This window comes from Mus caroli, chromosome 19, assembly GCF_900094665.2.
Source record: "Mus caroli chromosome 19, CAROLI_EIJ_v1.1, whole genome shotgun sequence".
Taxonomy (NCBI): domain Eukaryota; kingdom Metazoa; phylum Chordata; class Mammalia; order Rodentia; family Muridae; genus Mus; species Mus caroli.
The window spans coordinates 4,181,192-4,195,454 of NC_034588.1; the positions used below are offsets into that span (position 1 = coordinate 4,181,192).

Genomic DNA, 14,263 nt, shown 5'->3' on the forward strand with positions numbered 1-14,263 from the left:
GACAGGGTTTCTCTGTATAGCCCTGGCTGTCCTGGAACTCACTCTGTACACCAGGCTGGCCTCGAACTCAGAAATCCTCCTGCCTCTGCCTCTCAAGTGCTGGGATTAAAGGCGTGCGCCACCACGCCTGGCGTTACTTTAGTTTTTGGTAAACCTTGGTCAGATCAGAGATTAGGGGTGATGGTGATGATAATGAAGTCACGATGGTCTGTCCTTGTGAAGTCAAAGTCGAAGCGTTCGCGTCATCGTGTCATTCTTTCATACCACCACCTGTAGTCCTGGCCAGCGAGGAACACCAGAGCCCAGCACGCGGGCCGGGTGGGGGCTCCCGGCGGGAACCGGGTGGCCAAAGCCCGGCCCTGGTCTCCGTGTTAGGCGCCGGGCAGGGTCTTCCGAAAGCCCTCCTCATTTTTTCCCTTTGCAAGGCCTAATGGGAGTTGTAGTTCAGCGGTAGGAAGACCCACTCGGCCCAGTCCCGTCCTTCGTTTCCTCTACGCCCCGGATGAGGGCGAAGACCCGGGTCAGAGGGGCCGGGCCCAAGAGAACGCCGAACTACAATTCCCGATGGACCGGACATTCCAGTACGCAGTCACAGGTACCCGCGGCACGACCCGCGCTCCGGCGCACGCGCACCGAACGGTGGCGGGACTCGGCCGCGTGCGCTTTCCCGCCCTCGCCACGCCCTGCGCCATCGGCAAGGCTGTCTCCTGAGCTGTAGGCTTTTTCCGCGTGCTCCTCCTTCTCGGTTTCCCCCCAAGTCCAGGCTCCGCCTGTTTCCCTCCTCCAGGGCAGCCTCAGCCCGCTCCTGTCTTCTCTGCCTCTGCTACTTCTGCTGAAGGAGGAGGCTCCATGTTGTCCCCTCAGCGAACTGCAGCGGTGGCATCGAGAGGAGCAGGTGAGGCGTCCAATTTTCCCGGGACCCGCTCCGTGGTCACCCACGCTGCCTCCCAGTGCTTCGGCTCCGAGGTGACAAGCCGTCCCTGCCGCCGCCTTTTTTGGTGTGGCGACGGGAGGCCGCACCGCCGGGTGTCTCGGCTCGGAATTCAGGGCCGGGGCTCCTGGAGCGGGGAACGTTCCCAGTCTCCGCCGGGAGCCCGCGGCCTCCTGCGGCCTGGGGTTCTGGCCCGTCGAGCTCTGCCCTGTGCTGGGCAGGGCGTGCCGGGCGGTGGCGCGCTCCGGGTCGGGAAGTGAGGCTGGCGGTCTGTCTTAACGGGCCGGATCGGCGGAAGGCTTTATTGTTGAGCCTTAAAGTGCTGGAATGCTGCGGTGCAGCCTTGGTGTTGAAAGGTTTTATTTTAAACGAAAGACCTTGTGATACTGACAAGTATTTTAGTAAAGTTCGTTTTCCACCTGCGCTTATCTCCATGTTTGGAGATAAAAGAACTGGCCTAAATTTGGTGGTTTTGTTTTTGCAAGTTTTTTGTTTTTTAAAGTAAGTTTGATTCCTTTGGCTTTGCCGGAGACATAAAATGAGGTGGTAGAAGTACTAAATGAAAACCAAGTAGTCCCTCCATAAATTCATGGATGCAGTTTCGCCAGTCATTTTACCTGGCACTGTGCTTGTTTAATGTCTATGGCCCTGAAATGATTGCAACTTTCAGTTGCGAAATCTAAAGGAAAAAAGAAAGAGTCAACAGTAGTGTTTGAAAAATTTTTTAGCAAACCCCAGTCTTCAAATTTTAGTACGAAGTGGAATGTTTTGCGAAAGGTGAAGAAAAAAAAAAACCAAAACAAAAAAACCCTAGCAGACTAAAACGTCATGGTTCTCAGTTTTGTTTTGGAGAAGTGAAGTATAATCTAAGTAGGGATTTGTACTCTATGTCAGTATTCAGCTTACAAACTGCAACGTCAAATGAGGGCTGTTTTGCTTCCTACGAAAACCAGCTTGTATTCTAGAAATTCCTGTGCAGCTTTAACATGAGTGAGGGGATGTATGGGTGAAAAACATTTTCACCTAGTGAAGCATATAAGGCCAATACCAACATATTGTTTTATTTTCGGTAGTTTACTGTCTCTTGTAATAGTCACAACCATAAGAAAAGCAGTTGAGGGATGGTGGTGGTGCACGCCTTTAATCCCTGCACTGGGATGGAAGAGTCAGGTGTATCTCAGTTCAAAGCCAGCCTGGTCTACAGAGTTCCAGGACAGCCAAGGCTACACAGAAAAACCTTGTCTGGGTTAGGGGGAACAAAACAAACCAAACTAAATAACAAAACAAGTCACCCCCCCAAACAAACAAACCCACAAACAACAACAAAACAAAACAGAAGAGGGAGGTGTGATTGTATGCCATAATAATTTTCTTAGTGTTTAGTAAGTAAGAATAGTTTGTGGTGCTCGGGATTGAATTCAGTTTTGTGCTTTTATAGCACTTAACCCTAGTTTTTAGGGCTCTTCACAACAATGTTAAAAAAAAAAAAAAAGTCATGGTTCTCACAGTGAGACCCTGTCTGGAAAAAAAACTAAAAAAATAAAAACTGGATCTCACTGTGTAGCCATGGTTGGTCTGGAACTTTTTTTTTGAAGATCTGACTCCCTCTTCCCAGTTTTCAGATACCCACTATTCTTAGCACAACTTACAGATCCTGATTTTATTTACTCAGGGGCCAGGAAACAGTGAAAAAGAAAATCCTCATTTTGTATATTTATAATAAAATTTCTCCAATGGTAGTTGTATGCCTTTGAATAATTTATTTGATAGAAAATAAGCATTTGTTAGCTATTAGTATTTATGTTGAAATGTTGTTTTTTACAAATTAAAAAATGTTTTTATTTGAATTTCTTTTGCTAGAGCATGCTAGATGTATCTCACAGCTAAAAGTATGTTATAAATAAAGTGATAGACTTTACTTATATAGTAAGCAAGCAAAGGATTGGAGTAAGGGCATGGTTATCTGAAATGGTGAATCTAAGCTGAGTAAATATTGCCAATTAAGATATTCTTGTTTTTAAGCACCTTCCCTCTAAAAGAAGCCTTTCTTTAAGCTCGATGAGGTGGCTCACATTTGTAATCCCAGTATTTGGGAGGTGAGACAGAATTGGCATGGATTTGATGCCAGGCTAGACTACATAGTGAGTTCTAGGACAGCTTGAGCTACAGAATGGGACCCTGTCTCAAAAAACAAAAGGTAAATCCAAACAACAACAAAGAAATCAAACCAGACTAAAACAAGAAGAAACTAAGAAATAAATCAAGAAAGGTTTATTTAACTGTAACTTGACTAATTGAAACATCCAGATTAGATTTCCTGTGTTTAGGAAAGGCAAGTACAACCACTCTATTCAGAAGCAGGCAAATCTGAGTTCAAGGCCAGTGTTGTCTACAGAGCCAGTTCCAGGCCAGACAGCACTACACAGAGAAACCCTAACTTGAGTAAAACAAACACAACAGCAGCAACAAAAAACAAAAGGAAAGAAATTTGTCTCCCCCCACCCCCCACCCCCCTGGGACTGGAGAGATGATGTCTTAGTGGGCTAGAGGGTTTCCTGCTCATGTAGAGAATACATTTGGTTCCCTGTACCACAGCCCAGACTGTACCTTCTGCTGTTACCTTTTGGCCTCCTTGCCTTCTGCATGTATGTACTGCTCATAAATTCGGGAGAGTACACACATATATGCAAAAAAAAACCATAACCAGGTAGTAGCTCACGCATTTAATCCCAGGACTTGGGTGGCACAGGCATGTATCTCTCTGAGGCCAGCCTGGTCTACAGAGCAAATTCCAAGACAGCCAGAATTACACAGAAAAAAACCTACCTTGAACAACCCCCCTCCCCAAATTTTTTTTTCTCTAGCTGATAAAAGGCTGAATAGTTTTTATTTTTGTTTTAAGATGAAGTACTTTGTGTTGCCTAGGCTGTCTTTGAACTATAGATTCAAGAAAACCCCAGCTCAGCATCTTGAATAGCTGTGACTGCTGGTATATACCATCTCACCTAACTTTTGATTTAAGTTTTAGATTCAGACCTGTCTTTTTTTTTTTTTTTAAAGATTTGTTTATTTTATATTTATATGAGTACACTGCAGCTGTCTTCAGACACACTAGAAGAGTGTACCGGAGATGGCTGTGAGCCACCATGTGGTTGCTGGGAATTGAACTCAGGACCTGTGGACGAGCAGTCAGTGCTCTTAATTGTTGACCCTTCTCCAGTCCTCAGCCCTGTCTTTGTAGTTTCTGAATCGTTTTTAGCTAAAGATTATTATCATCATTATTGTGTGTGGGTTCATGATGGATGTGTGTGGATGATAATGCTATGGCCTGTGTGTAGAGGTCATAGAACAACTTGGTATATTCACTTCTCTGCTGGGTTCCAGCAATGGAATCCGGTCAGCAAACTTTCCAGGCAGCACCTTTACTTGCTGAGCCCTCTTGGCTGCTCAGTTTCTGAATCCTAAATACTAGTCATACTTTGTTGTTAAAAACCCATATCATGGTCTAGAGAGATGGCTCAGCGGTCAAGAGCACTGACTGCTTTTCCAGAGGTCCTGAGTTCCATTCCCAGCAGCCACATGGTGGCTCACAACCATCTGTAATGGAATCTGATGCCCACTCTTCTGGTGTGTCTGATGGCAGCAACAGTGTACTCATACACATAAAATAAATACATCTCTTTTTTTTGTTTTGTTTTTCAAGACAGGGTTTCTCTGTGTAGCCCTAGCTGTCCTGGAACTCACTCTGTAGAGTAGGCTGGCCTCGAACTCAGAAATCCGCCTGCCTCTGCCTCTGCCTCCTGAGCACTGGGATCAAAGGCGTGCGCCACCACGCCCAGCTTAAATACTTCTTTTTTAAAAAACCCATAACACATTAGATGTTTCTGTTAGCAGGTAAAACAGTTTTGTTTAGCATCTTATGCTAAAGCACACGATTGTAAATGAATTGGAAAAAACTTCCCTCCTCAGTGCTTTGACTAGAATATACATTTTCCCCAGTGTTCTGGTGGTTGGGTTTGAGCAGCTTCATGGGAACAAGCTTTTCTGTGTATCTCCTGGCACATTTTTTGCCTTAAGGGAAAGTGCAACATAGAAGCCAGAAAGAACAACATGCTGCAGTTGCGAAGTCAGGAGAGGACTTCTTAGCATACTTCCTTTGTCTCTGATGTTTTCTCTGGCTTTGTGAATTAAAGGCTTTGTGCTTTAAGGACTGCCAGCAAAGGCAAACATGGAAATGGTATGCCTCTTTTTGGGTGTGTTGCTCTTGCCCTTTAGAGAATATGTTATTTCAGAAGGGGACTGGAAAACTCAGGTCATAACTTCACCATGAGTCATATAGTCTACTTTGTAACTTTGGTTCCTGTGCTTTTAAGAATCCTTTGGAGCTGGGCGTGGTGGCACACGCCTTAGTCTCAGCCTTTAGTCTTAGCACTCGGGGAGCAGAGGCAGGTGGATTTCTGAGTTCAAGGCCAGTGCACAGAGAAACTCTGTCTGGAAAAACCAAAAAAAAAAAAAAAAAAAAAAAAAAAAAAAAAAAAAGAATCCTTTGGACAGAGAGGACGAGTACTGAGGATGGTTCTAGCACAGTAGGTTTTTTTTTTTTTTTTTAAGTTTTTCCTTTCCTGTTAAGTTCTTTTAGAGAGTTATTTTATGTGTATGAGTGTTTTGCCTGCATGTATGTATGTGCACCATGTGCATGCCTGGTGCCTGCAGAGGTCAGAAGAAGGTATCATATACCTTGGTAATGGAGTTATGGACAGTTGTGAGCTGCTCTGTGGGTGCTGGGAGCCAAATCCCAAGTCCTACAAGAGCAACAACTGTCTTAACTACTGAGCCATCTTTTCAGCTTCTCAGTGGTACTTAACAGAAGATGGTTTTTGTGTTTGTGTCTTTTTTTCTTTTAAAGATTTATTTATTTTATGTATGTGAGTACACTGTTACTGTCTTCAGACACAACAGAAGAGGGAATCAGATCCCATAATAGATGGTTGTGAGTCACCATGTGGTTGCTGGGAATTGAACTCAAGACCTATGGAAGAGTGGTCAGTGCTCTTATCCGCTGAGCCATCTCTCCAGCCTGTCTATGTGCCTTTTAAAAATGTCTGTAGGTGTTTTGGATGTCATCCTTATGGGTAATACTGATCCCATTAGTATGTAGTGGGTACAGAGTAGGGATGCTGCTAAATATCAAGTAGTCCATAGGATCCCCTCTCTCCACAAAGGGTTTTTTGGCCACTAGTTGTCAGTATTGCCAAAATTGCCAGGCTTGATCCTACACTGTTTAATTAATCCATTAGATTTTTTGAAGTAGCAATGGTAACTGCTTTCAGTTAGCCATTTTCATTGAACGCACCACTGTTCAGATGTAATTCTTAAATGTTTGAGAACCACTTAAACTTACTCATTATAGGACTGGGCATGTACCAGAATACTTGCTGGTAGACTACTTGTGTGGCATGCACTGAGCCATGATTTGTATTCCAGAACCCCCCATGAAACTGGGCCAATGATCTCACTATTCAGGAAATGAATTCAGGGGGATCAGAAATTCACGGTTATTCTCGCAAGTTCAAGGACACCCTAGGCTACATGATATTCTATCTCAGACAGAAACCGCACAGGTTTTATGTGTATATCTTTTTGTGTACTTGTGGGCTTGGGATCGAATCCAGAGCCCTGTGGATGTTGCTCTGCCACTGAGCTACACCCTTAGTTGTCCTAATAATGTCTCAGAGTTTAACCTGAAGTAAAGTTGGCTTTGTGTATTCTTTTGTAAAATTGAAAAGGCTAACCATGATTACTAGCCAACCTATGCTGTGCTTTTTAACCTATGCCAATTTGTTTTTCTTTCTCCATTGGCAAGAGACACAAGGTTTCTCTGTTGTGTACCTCTGGCCTTGAACTCAGATTCTCCTGGGATCAAAGGTGTCCTCTATTAGGATCCTGTGCCAGATTGTTTTTGTTGGTTTAGATATTAAATTCAGGGCCTACTCTATCCTAACTTTGTGCTACAATATTGAGCTACATTCCCAGGCTTCCTGCTCCCTCTATCCCAGCCTGGGCTGGGCTGGAACTTGCTGAGTAGACCAGGCTGGCCTCAGAAATCCTGCTCCACTGCTTTCCAAGTGCTGGGATTAAATCACCATTACTGGCTGTGTTTTTAAGGCCTGTAATGTAGGGATCAGTGCTGTAATATCCATGTGTAGAAAATTTTATAATTTACCTGTCAGTCTTTTAACTTCATTTTTCATTCAGTGTGAGTGATTGTCATTTAAGTGTGGAAACTATATAGAATGTAGTTTACTAGGGAGATTGTTTGAGTTGGCCTATTAAACCTCTTGGTTAGTGTGGACTCGATATATTGTGCCAAAAGTAAAGGGTAAGTCAGTAGTTAATAAGTAATTAGGAGAGAGGTTGTGATGTCACATAAGCTGTTAGGCTACTTCTTCTTTTTCTCTTTTCCTTTTCCTTTTTCTTTTTCTTTTTATTTTTCTTTTTGGTTTTTCAAGACAGGGTTTCTCTGTGTAGCCCTGGCTGTCCTAGAACTCACTTTGTAGACCTGGCCTTGAACTCAGAAATCCTCCTGCCTCTGCCTCCCAAGTGCTGGGATTAAAGGTGTGCACCACCACCACCCGGCCCTCTATTTATTTTCTTGAAGTTTATGTGAATATGGATGTAACTAGATTTCAAGAATAATATCCTCTTTTCCCTTTAAAGAAGCAGTTATTTTCCAGAGTACACATCTGCACACTGAGGCAATACATGATACCAGAGATTGTAAGACTTACACACATGTGGACAACAGATACGAGATTTATGAAATCAAGAATTTGAGATTCTTGAGAGATAAGGCAGATCTGGTAGCTCATGCCTGTAATCCTAACAGATATCTGGGAAGCCAAATAAGGAGGACTGCCATGAGTTATAGGCTAGCTTGAACTACAATGTGCGACCCTGTCTCTGAAAACAACCCCAAACCAAAACCACAACAGAAAACCAAAAAAGTGCAGTTAGGTTTTAGGGCTAAACAGTTTCTGCCTGGCTTTGTAGTACAAATGAAGATGTTGAACTGAAGTGGTTTATTCAGGGCAGACCCAGGGCCAGAACTCTGGTATTGTTATAGAGGCTTCTCTTCCCTGCCCACTGCCTCGGTACAGTGATGACCTTTGCCCTTAATCCTCGCACTGTAATGCCAGCACTCTGGAGGCTGAAGCAAGAAGATTGAGAATTTGAGGTGATTCTGGGCAAGAGCCTGTCTAAAAACAAAAAGCTCAAATAAAAATGCCCCCAAATAATCTTTGCTAAGGCAGAAACTTCAGTTATAGAAGAGAGAGATGATGGTAAGACTTGGTAATATATTGCATATAGGGAGATAAGGCTGGGAAAGTGCAGAGGACTTGGATGGAGTAATTGAGAGGAAACATTTTGAAATACTAAGTGTAGACTTGTAAAATGTTACTACTGGGGAGTTTTGAAAGGAGACTGGAGGTGAACCAGTCACATCACAGAGGCTGAGTGGTAGAACTGGAATAAGGACTTGTCTCCTGACTCTTCAGGTCAGTGTGTTTGCACATATTCCTCCTGCTAGTATGAGTGGAACGTTTAGTGACTCTATACTTAGGCCTTTGAACATGTTGCTTCAGAGGTTAGAAAAGAGGGGAGTTAGAGCATCAAAATACAGGGTGGAAAAAGAAAGAAAAATGGTAAAAAATGAGCATAGAGTTAAAATTATAAAATAAAGAGCTCATTGAAGCTGGTCATAGTGGTCATGCCTATAGAGAAGTGGAAGTAGAGAGGTCAGGAGTTCAAGGACAGCCTTGGCTACATTTTGATTTTGAGACCCTCTGTTTCTCCCAAAAAGCTCAGAGAGAGTAAGAACTACAGGAGATTACAGAAGAGCGTTGGTATATATTAGCCACTGAGGGTGAGGAAAGAAAAGAGCTCCTGCAGGGAGATGCCAAAGAGCATGCTAAGATTTGTCCTGAATAGAGGTTTTAAGTTGCCATTTCCCACATATGTCAGATGCTATGCTTTAGCCTTTTATTTATTTATTTTGACACAGCTTCTCAGTGTATAGGCCATCCTAGGCGTGAACAGATAATCTGACATAGTTTGGGTTTGAATCAGCCATTGTTCTTACTCTTCCCCGTTCTTGCAGCTGGGTATTAGGTTTATAAATGGAGGCTGAAGTGGTTATGTTTTCTAGAGTTACATGAGACAAGGTCATAGGCTTTGGTTGAGTCACAGTTGTCTGCTGCTTGTGGGTGTTGTTCTGGGAACTTGAACACAAGTCAAAAAAATCCTGCCCTCATAGTACTTAACATTTTGGAGTAGAGAAAACCAAAATTGAGGCCTTGTCCTCATGCTAGAGCCTATTTTTTTATTCATCTTATCATACTATTTAAGAGGGCAGGTCAGATAGCTTCCAGGTAAAAATGCTTACTGCTAGCCTGTTGTCCTGCATTCAACCCCTGGGACCTACATGATAGAAAGAGAATACTAAGTCCTCTAAGTTTTCCTCTGATGTCTTTATATGACACCAGTGCAAGCATACATACAGACACATACACAACACACACACACACTAGGATGAAAATTTAAACTAGTTACTCAGAGGGAGAGGTAGATGATCCAGACAAGGTTAGTTAAAAGTTGAAGTCTAGGTCAAGAGCAAGAAGCATTTCAGGCCTTGGGAATAAGTGGTTGCATAGGTCATCTACTTGAAATTGTGGAGTTAAAGACAGGGCAAGATAAGACTTGAGCCGTAGCTTTCTCCCTGTAGAAATACCAATGAGAAGGACTTTTACAAGCAGGATGAGAACAGGCAGGGTAGTATAGGGAATAGTGATAGTTCTTACAGGATGGAAGCTTAGCTGGAGCTATCAGTCCATAAATTGTTTTAGTTTGCTTTGTTTTGTGTGTGTGTTGCTAGGGGTAGAACACAGGACTTTATGCATAGGCAGTCCTCTGCTATTGAGCTGCATCCCTATACCTGGTAATTTTGATAGCTTTTAATGTGACTGTCTCCATGGTGTACTTAGTATTTATTTTTTGGCTTCTTGAGATAGGGTTTCTCAGGACAGTTCTGGCTGTCCTGGAACTCGTTTCTAGACCAGGCTGGCCTCGAACTCAGAGATCTGACTGCCTTTGCCTCCTGAGTGCTGGGATTAAAAGCATGCACTACCACTGCCTGGCTATGATATACTTAATACATCCTAAGGGATGAGGTAGTGATGTAGTTAAAGGAACAGTCACAGGCAATCAGTGACTGCCAGGTGGAAAGAAGAAAGGGCATGCTGGTAAGGAACAGGGCTCTAAGTTTTCATTTTTTTTTCCAATGTCCTCTATGAGGGCAATTTTTTTTTTCCCTCTCTCTGTTCAGTACTATATATCCTAAGTTCCTAGACAAGTATGCACACTAGTGCTGAGATAAACCATCTAACCCCTAAGGTTTAATTAAGGAATTTTGTTTTTAAATTACATTTTATTTTTTTACTTAATTCATTTTACATCCCATTCACTGACCATCTTCCAGTCACCCCCTCCCACATTCTTTCCCCCCATCCCCCCTTCCCCCTCTTCTCTGATTGGGTAGGGGCTCCCCTTGGGCAGTCTCTCACCCTGGCACTTAAAGTCTCTTCTAGGCTAGGCGCTTCCTCTCCCACTGAGGCCAGACAAGGCAGCCTAGCTAGTAGAACATAGCCCACCTACAGGCAACAGTTTTTGGGATAACTCCCATTCCAGTTGTTCTAATTAAGGAATCTTAATGATTCTGGAGTCTAGGATAAATCAGCAAAGGCCCTTTATGTGTTATCTACAGTGGGAGGGTTCAAAATGAGTTTGTTTTTGTTTTTGTTTTTGTTTTTGTATCAGTAATAAAGCCCTGCTGTCTTTAGGAAGCAGGATGGTGGTGGCATGGTAAAGAGTGGGGTGCTTAATGTATATACATTGATTTGTTGGTGATGTGTCATTTCAAAATAATTTTGTGTGTGTGTGTGTTTCAAAGAGCCACTGTTAGTGAACATTTAGCCCTGAGGATGTTAATGGCTGCTTATATTCCCAATGAAGGGGCATGCAGGGTCACCCCAGCACTAATAATGGCATGCTTTTCTTTACTCTTGCTAATGTATTGCAAGAACCAAGAGAGGCAACAGAGTAACAGTTTCCTTTTCATTCTCCCTGTCCTCAGCAGTCTCCAACTTTTCTTGTGGTGCATTTCATTGAATATAACTGTATCTTTTTGTCGTTGGGTTATTCCATCCTGCCTGTAACCTGTACAGTCTTAACTTTCATGTCTTTTGGCTGATAGTGCCACCAGCATCTTTAGGATCATAGCCTTTGACTGTGCAATACTGCATATCACCCATGTTGGCTGTGTGTCATTCTCATTCATTTATGCTGAAATAGAACAATAGCTGGAATTGAAAGTGCTAGTGTATAAACTTGGTAATAAAAATCTTGGTAGATTCTTGTATTGGTTACTTGATTTGGTTGTGTTTGAAAGTTGCTATGTTACTGAGTTAAACAAAATAGGAACCATTCTTTCCCATAAAAGTGAACTGGTAGGGCACTTCTGCATGAAGTTTAGGACCTGACTCTCTTGTGCACTGCAGTGCTCTAGGGTGTTGTCCTCCTGTGCCTGAGCCTCACTGACTGGCTTCCATTTCTCTATCCAGTCAGAAAGGGGAATCTGGAAGTTGCCTGTATTTTTTGTCCAGTTACTCTACTACTCAAAACTTACATGTGTCATGTGATCAAAGTTGGTTTGGAAATGTCTTTCTTTTGGGCAGTTATATGTCCTGCTAAAAACTTACATAGAGGATGGGGATGAATTAGACAGTAATGATACATTGTTGTTAAAATTCCATCCCATAAACAACCTCTGTTTACTACTTCTCCTAAGGGCCCAACCATAAACCAAAGTACAGTTCTGTCATGAGTACACTGGGTAAGTTTATTGAGCTTCCTTACAGAGCAGAGGGGAAGGATTTCTTACAGGGGTGTGAGGGCTCCTTCTCCCAATAGGTCTTTTCCCAATTGGAAAGCCTTTCCCTAGAACGTTAGTTCAAATAAGATAGAGTTGCATACAGTAGGTATCTTAGGGTTGCTATTGCTGTAATGAAACACCATGACCAAAGCAACTTGGGAGGAAAAAGTTTATTTAGCTTAAGCTTCCATGTTACAGTTCAAGCATCAAAGGAAGTCAGGATAGGAACTCAAGCAGGGCAATAAACTAGGCAGAGCTGATGCAATAGCCATGCGGAGTACTGCTTGTTGGCTTGTTCCCCATGCTTTCTTATAGAACCTTGCCCAGCCTACTTTCTTAACAGAACTTAGGACTACCAACCAGTCTCCCATAATTCACCCATGACTCACTAATTAAGAAAATGTCCCGGGCTGGAGAGAGGGCTCAGTGGTTAAGAGCACTGACTGCTCTTCCAGAGGTCCTGAGTTCAAAATCTCAGCAACCACGTGGTGGCTCACAACCATCTGTAATGAGATCTGATGCCCTCTTCTGGTGTGTCTGAAGACAGCTATAGTGTACTTATATATAATAAATAAAATCTTGAAAGAAAGGAAGGAAGGAAGGAAGGAAGGAAGGAAGAAAGAAAGAAAGAAAGAAAGAAAGAAAGAAAGAAAGAAAGAAAGAAAGAAAGAAAATTCCCTACAGGATGTCTACAGCCTGATCTTAGGGAGACATTTTCTCAATTGAAGTGCCTTTTTCTCTGATGACTCTAGCGTGTGTCAAGTTGACACAAAACTAGCCAGCACTAGTAGTAGGTAGTGGCTGGATACTAAGGATAGGGTCTTGTGACCTCCACAAAGCAGTGTAAACAGTCAACAATCCTAACTGGGATAATCATTTTTGCCAGAGGCCAACAGCTGAACATCCCAAGGTGGCAGTTGTTGTCTAATGTATGCAAATGCCGTAATGTAACCCATTTCTTTGTATGACCGCCCCCCCCCCACCAAAAGAGAAGCACACACATACACACAAAAACCCAACACTGTTACATAACAAGGAGAAATCAGAGAATATTAGGGTGTTGACACAAAAACTCAGCTTTCACTATAAAGAGAAATAAGAGATAGTTTGTTCTGGAGCCATATTTGAATGACCATGATCTGGGAATATAAATTTAGACTACCCTAAATCTTAGAAATGAAGTTTTGTAGTTTTACGTAATGTAAAAAAAATCAAGGCAAGTTTAAAATACATTGGTGGGTACAGCAGAGAAATAATACAACAAGATAGAGGAAGCTTTTCTGTAGGCCTCAAATGCTGTCTGATGACAACAGGTGGGTGAATGCTAGTGGTCTGGTAAGTTAATAGATTCTAAAAGCCTTTTTATCTGTTAGTCACCAGATACTAGTTGATAGAGAGATAGTTAAGGTATCTTAGGGTTTCCATTGCTGTGAAGAGACACCATGAGCACCGTAACTCTTAATTGGGGCTGGCTTACCATTTCAGAGGTTTAGTCCATTATCATCATGGCAGGAAGCAGGCAGTATGCAGGCAGGTATGCTGCAGGAGCCGCTGAGAGTTTTACATCTTGATCCACAGCCAGCACTGGGTGTAGCTGATGATAGGAGACCTCAAAATCACCCTACAGTGACCCACTTCTTCCAATAAGGCCACACATGAATTTATGAGGGTCATACGTATGGAGATCATCACACAGGAATGGCTGTTCTGGGAGCCAGAGCTAGTCCAGACAAGGTGGTTAGCTTCTGGGTCTGGAACACTCCAACCTCTCCACATTATTACAGTTCTAATCAGTCAGCAGTCTGTACAGACACAGCTTCTAAGTATTCTTGTTGACTGAGGGAATGTCTTCTCTGCCACTGTTGAATTTTGTTTCGTAAGCTGCTTTGAGTTCTGTACATTACTTTAACACTGGCTTTTCCTTAAGAATACATTTCTAAGGTGCTGGAGAGATGGCTCAGCGGTTAGAAGCATTAACTGCTATTCCAGAGGTCCTGAGTTCAATTCCCAGCAACCACATGGTGGCGCACCACTATCTATAATAGGATCTGATGCCCTCTTTTGGTGTGTTTGAAAAGAGCTACAGTATACTCATATACATAAAATAAGTACATCTTTTTTTTTTTTTTTTTTTTAAAAGATACATTTCCCAGAGTTTTCATTTTCATTTTTTAAATTACAGGAGTGGAACCCAGGGACTTGCATGCACGCAGTGGGCAAATGCTCTACTAGAGGGCTGCCACCCCAGGCCCAGATTTTCTCAGTTCTTTTATATGAGAGACTAAAGACCTTTGGGTCTTGGATTTATTTGCTGCTGTGCCAACAATTAGTCTAAGATAGCTAGA

General features: G+C 42.7%; 1 protein-coding gene across 1 annotated transcript in view; it reads left to right on the plus strand.

The window, feature by feature from the left end:
• The first annotated feature begins 629 nt into the window (after positions 1 to 629).
• Positions 630 to 14,263, plus strand: part of Atl3 (atlastin GTPase 3) — a 42,897-nt gene continuing 29,263 nt past the window's right edge. Inside the window, exon 1 of the mRNA XM_029472843.1 lies at positions 630 to 895. Coding sequence (XP_029328703.1) covers positions 850 to 895 — 46 coding nt within the window. The 5' untranslated portion in view covers positions 630 to 849. The remainder of the gene's footprint in view (positions 896 to 14,263) is intronic.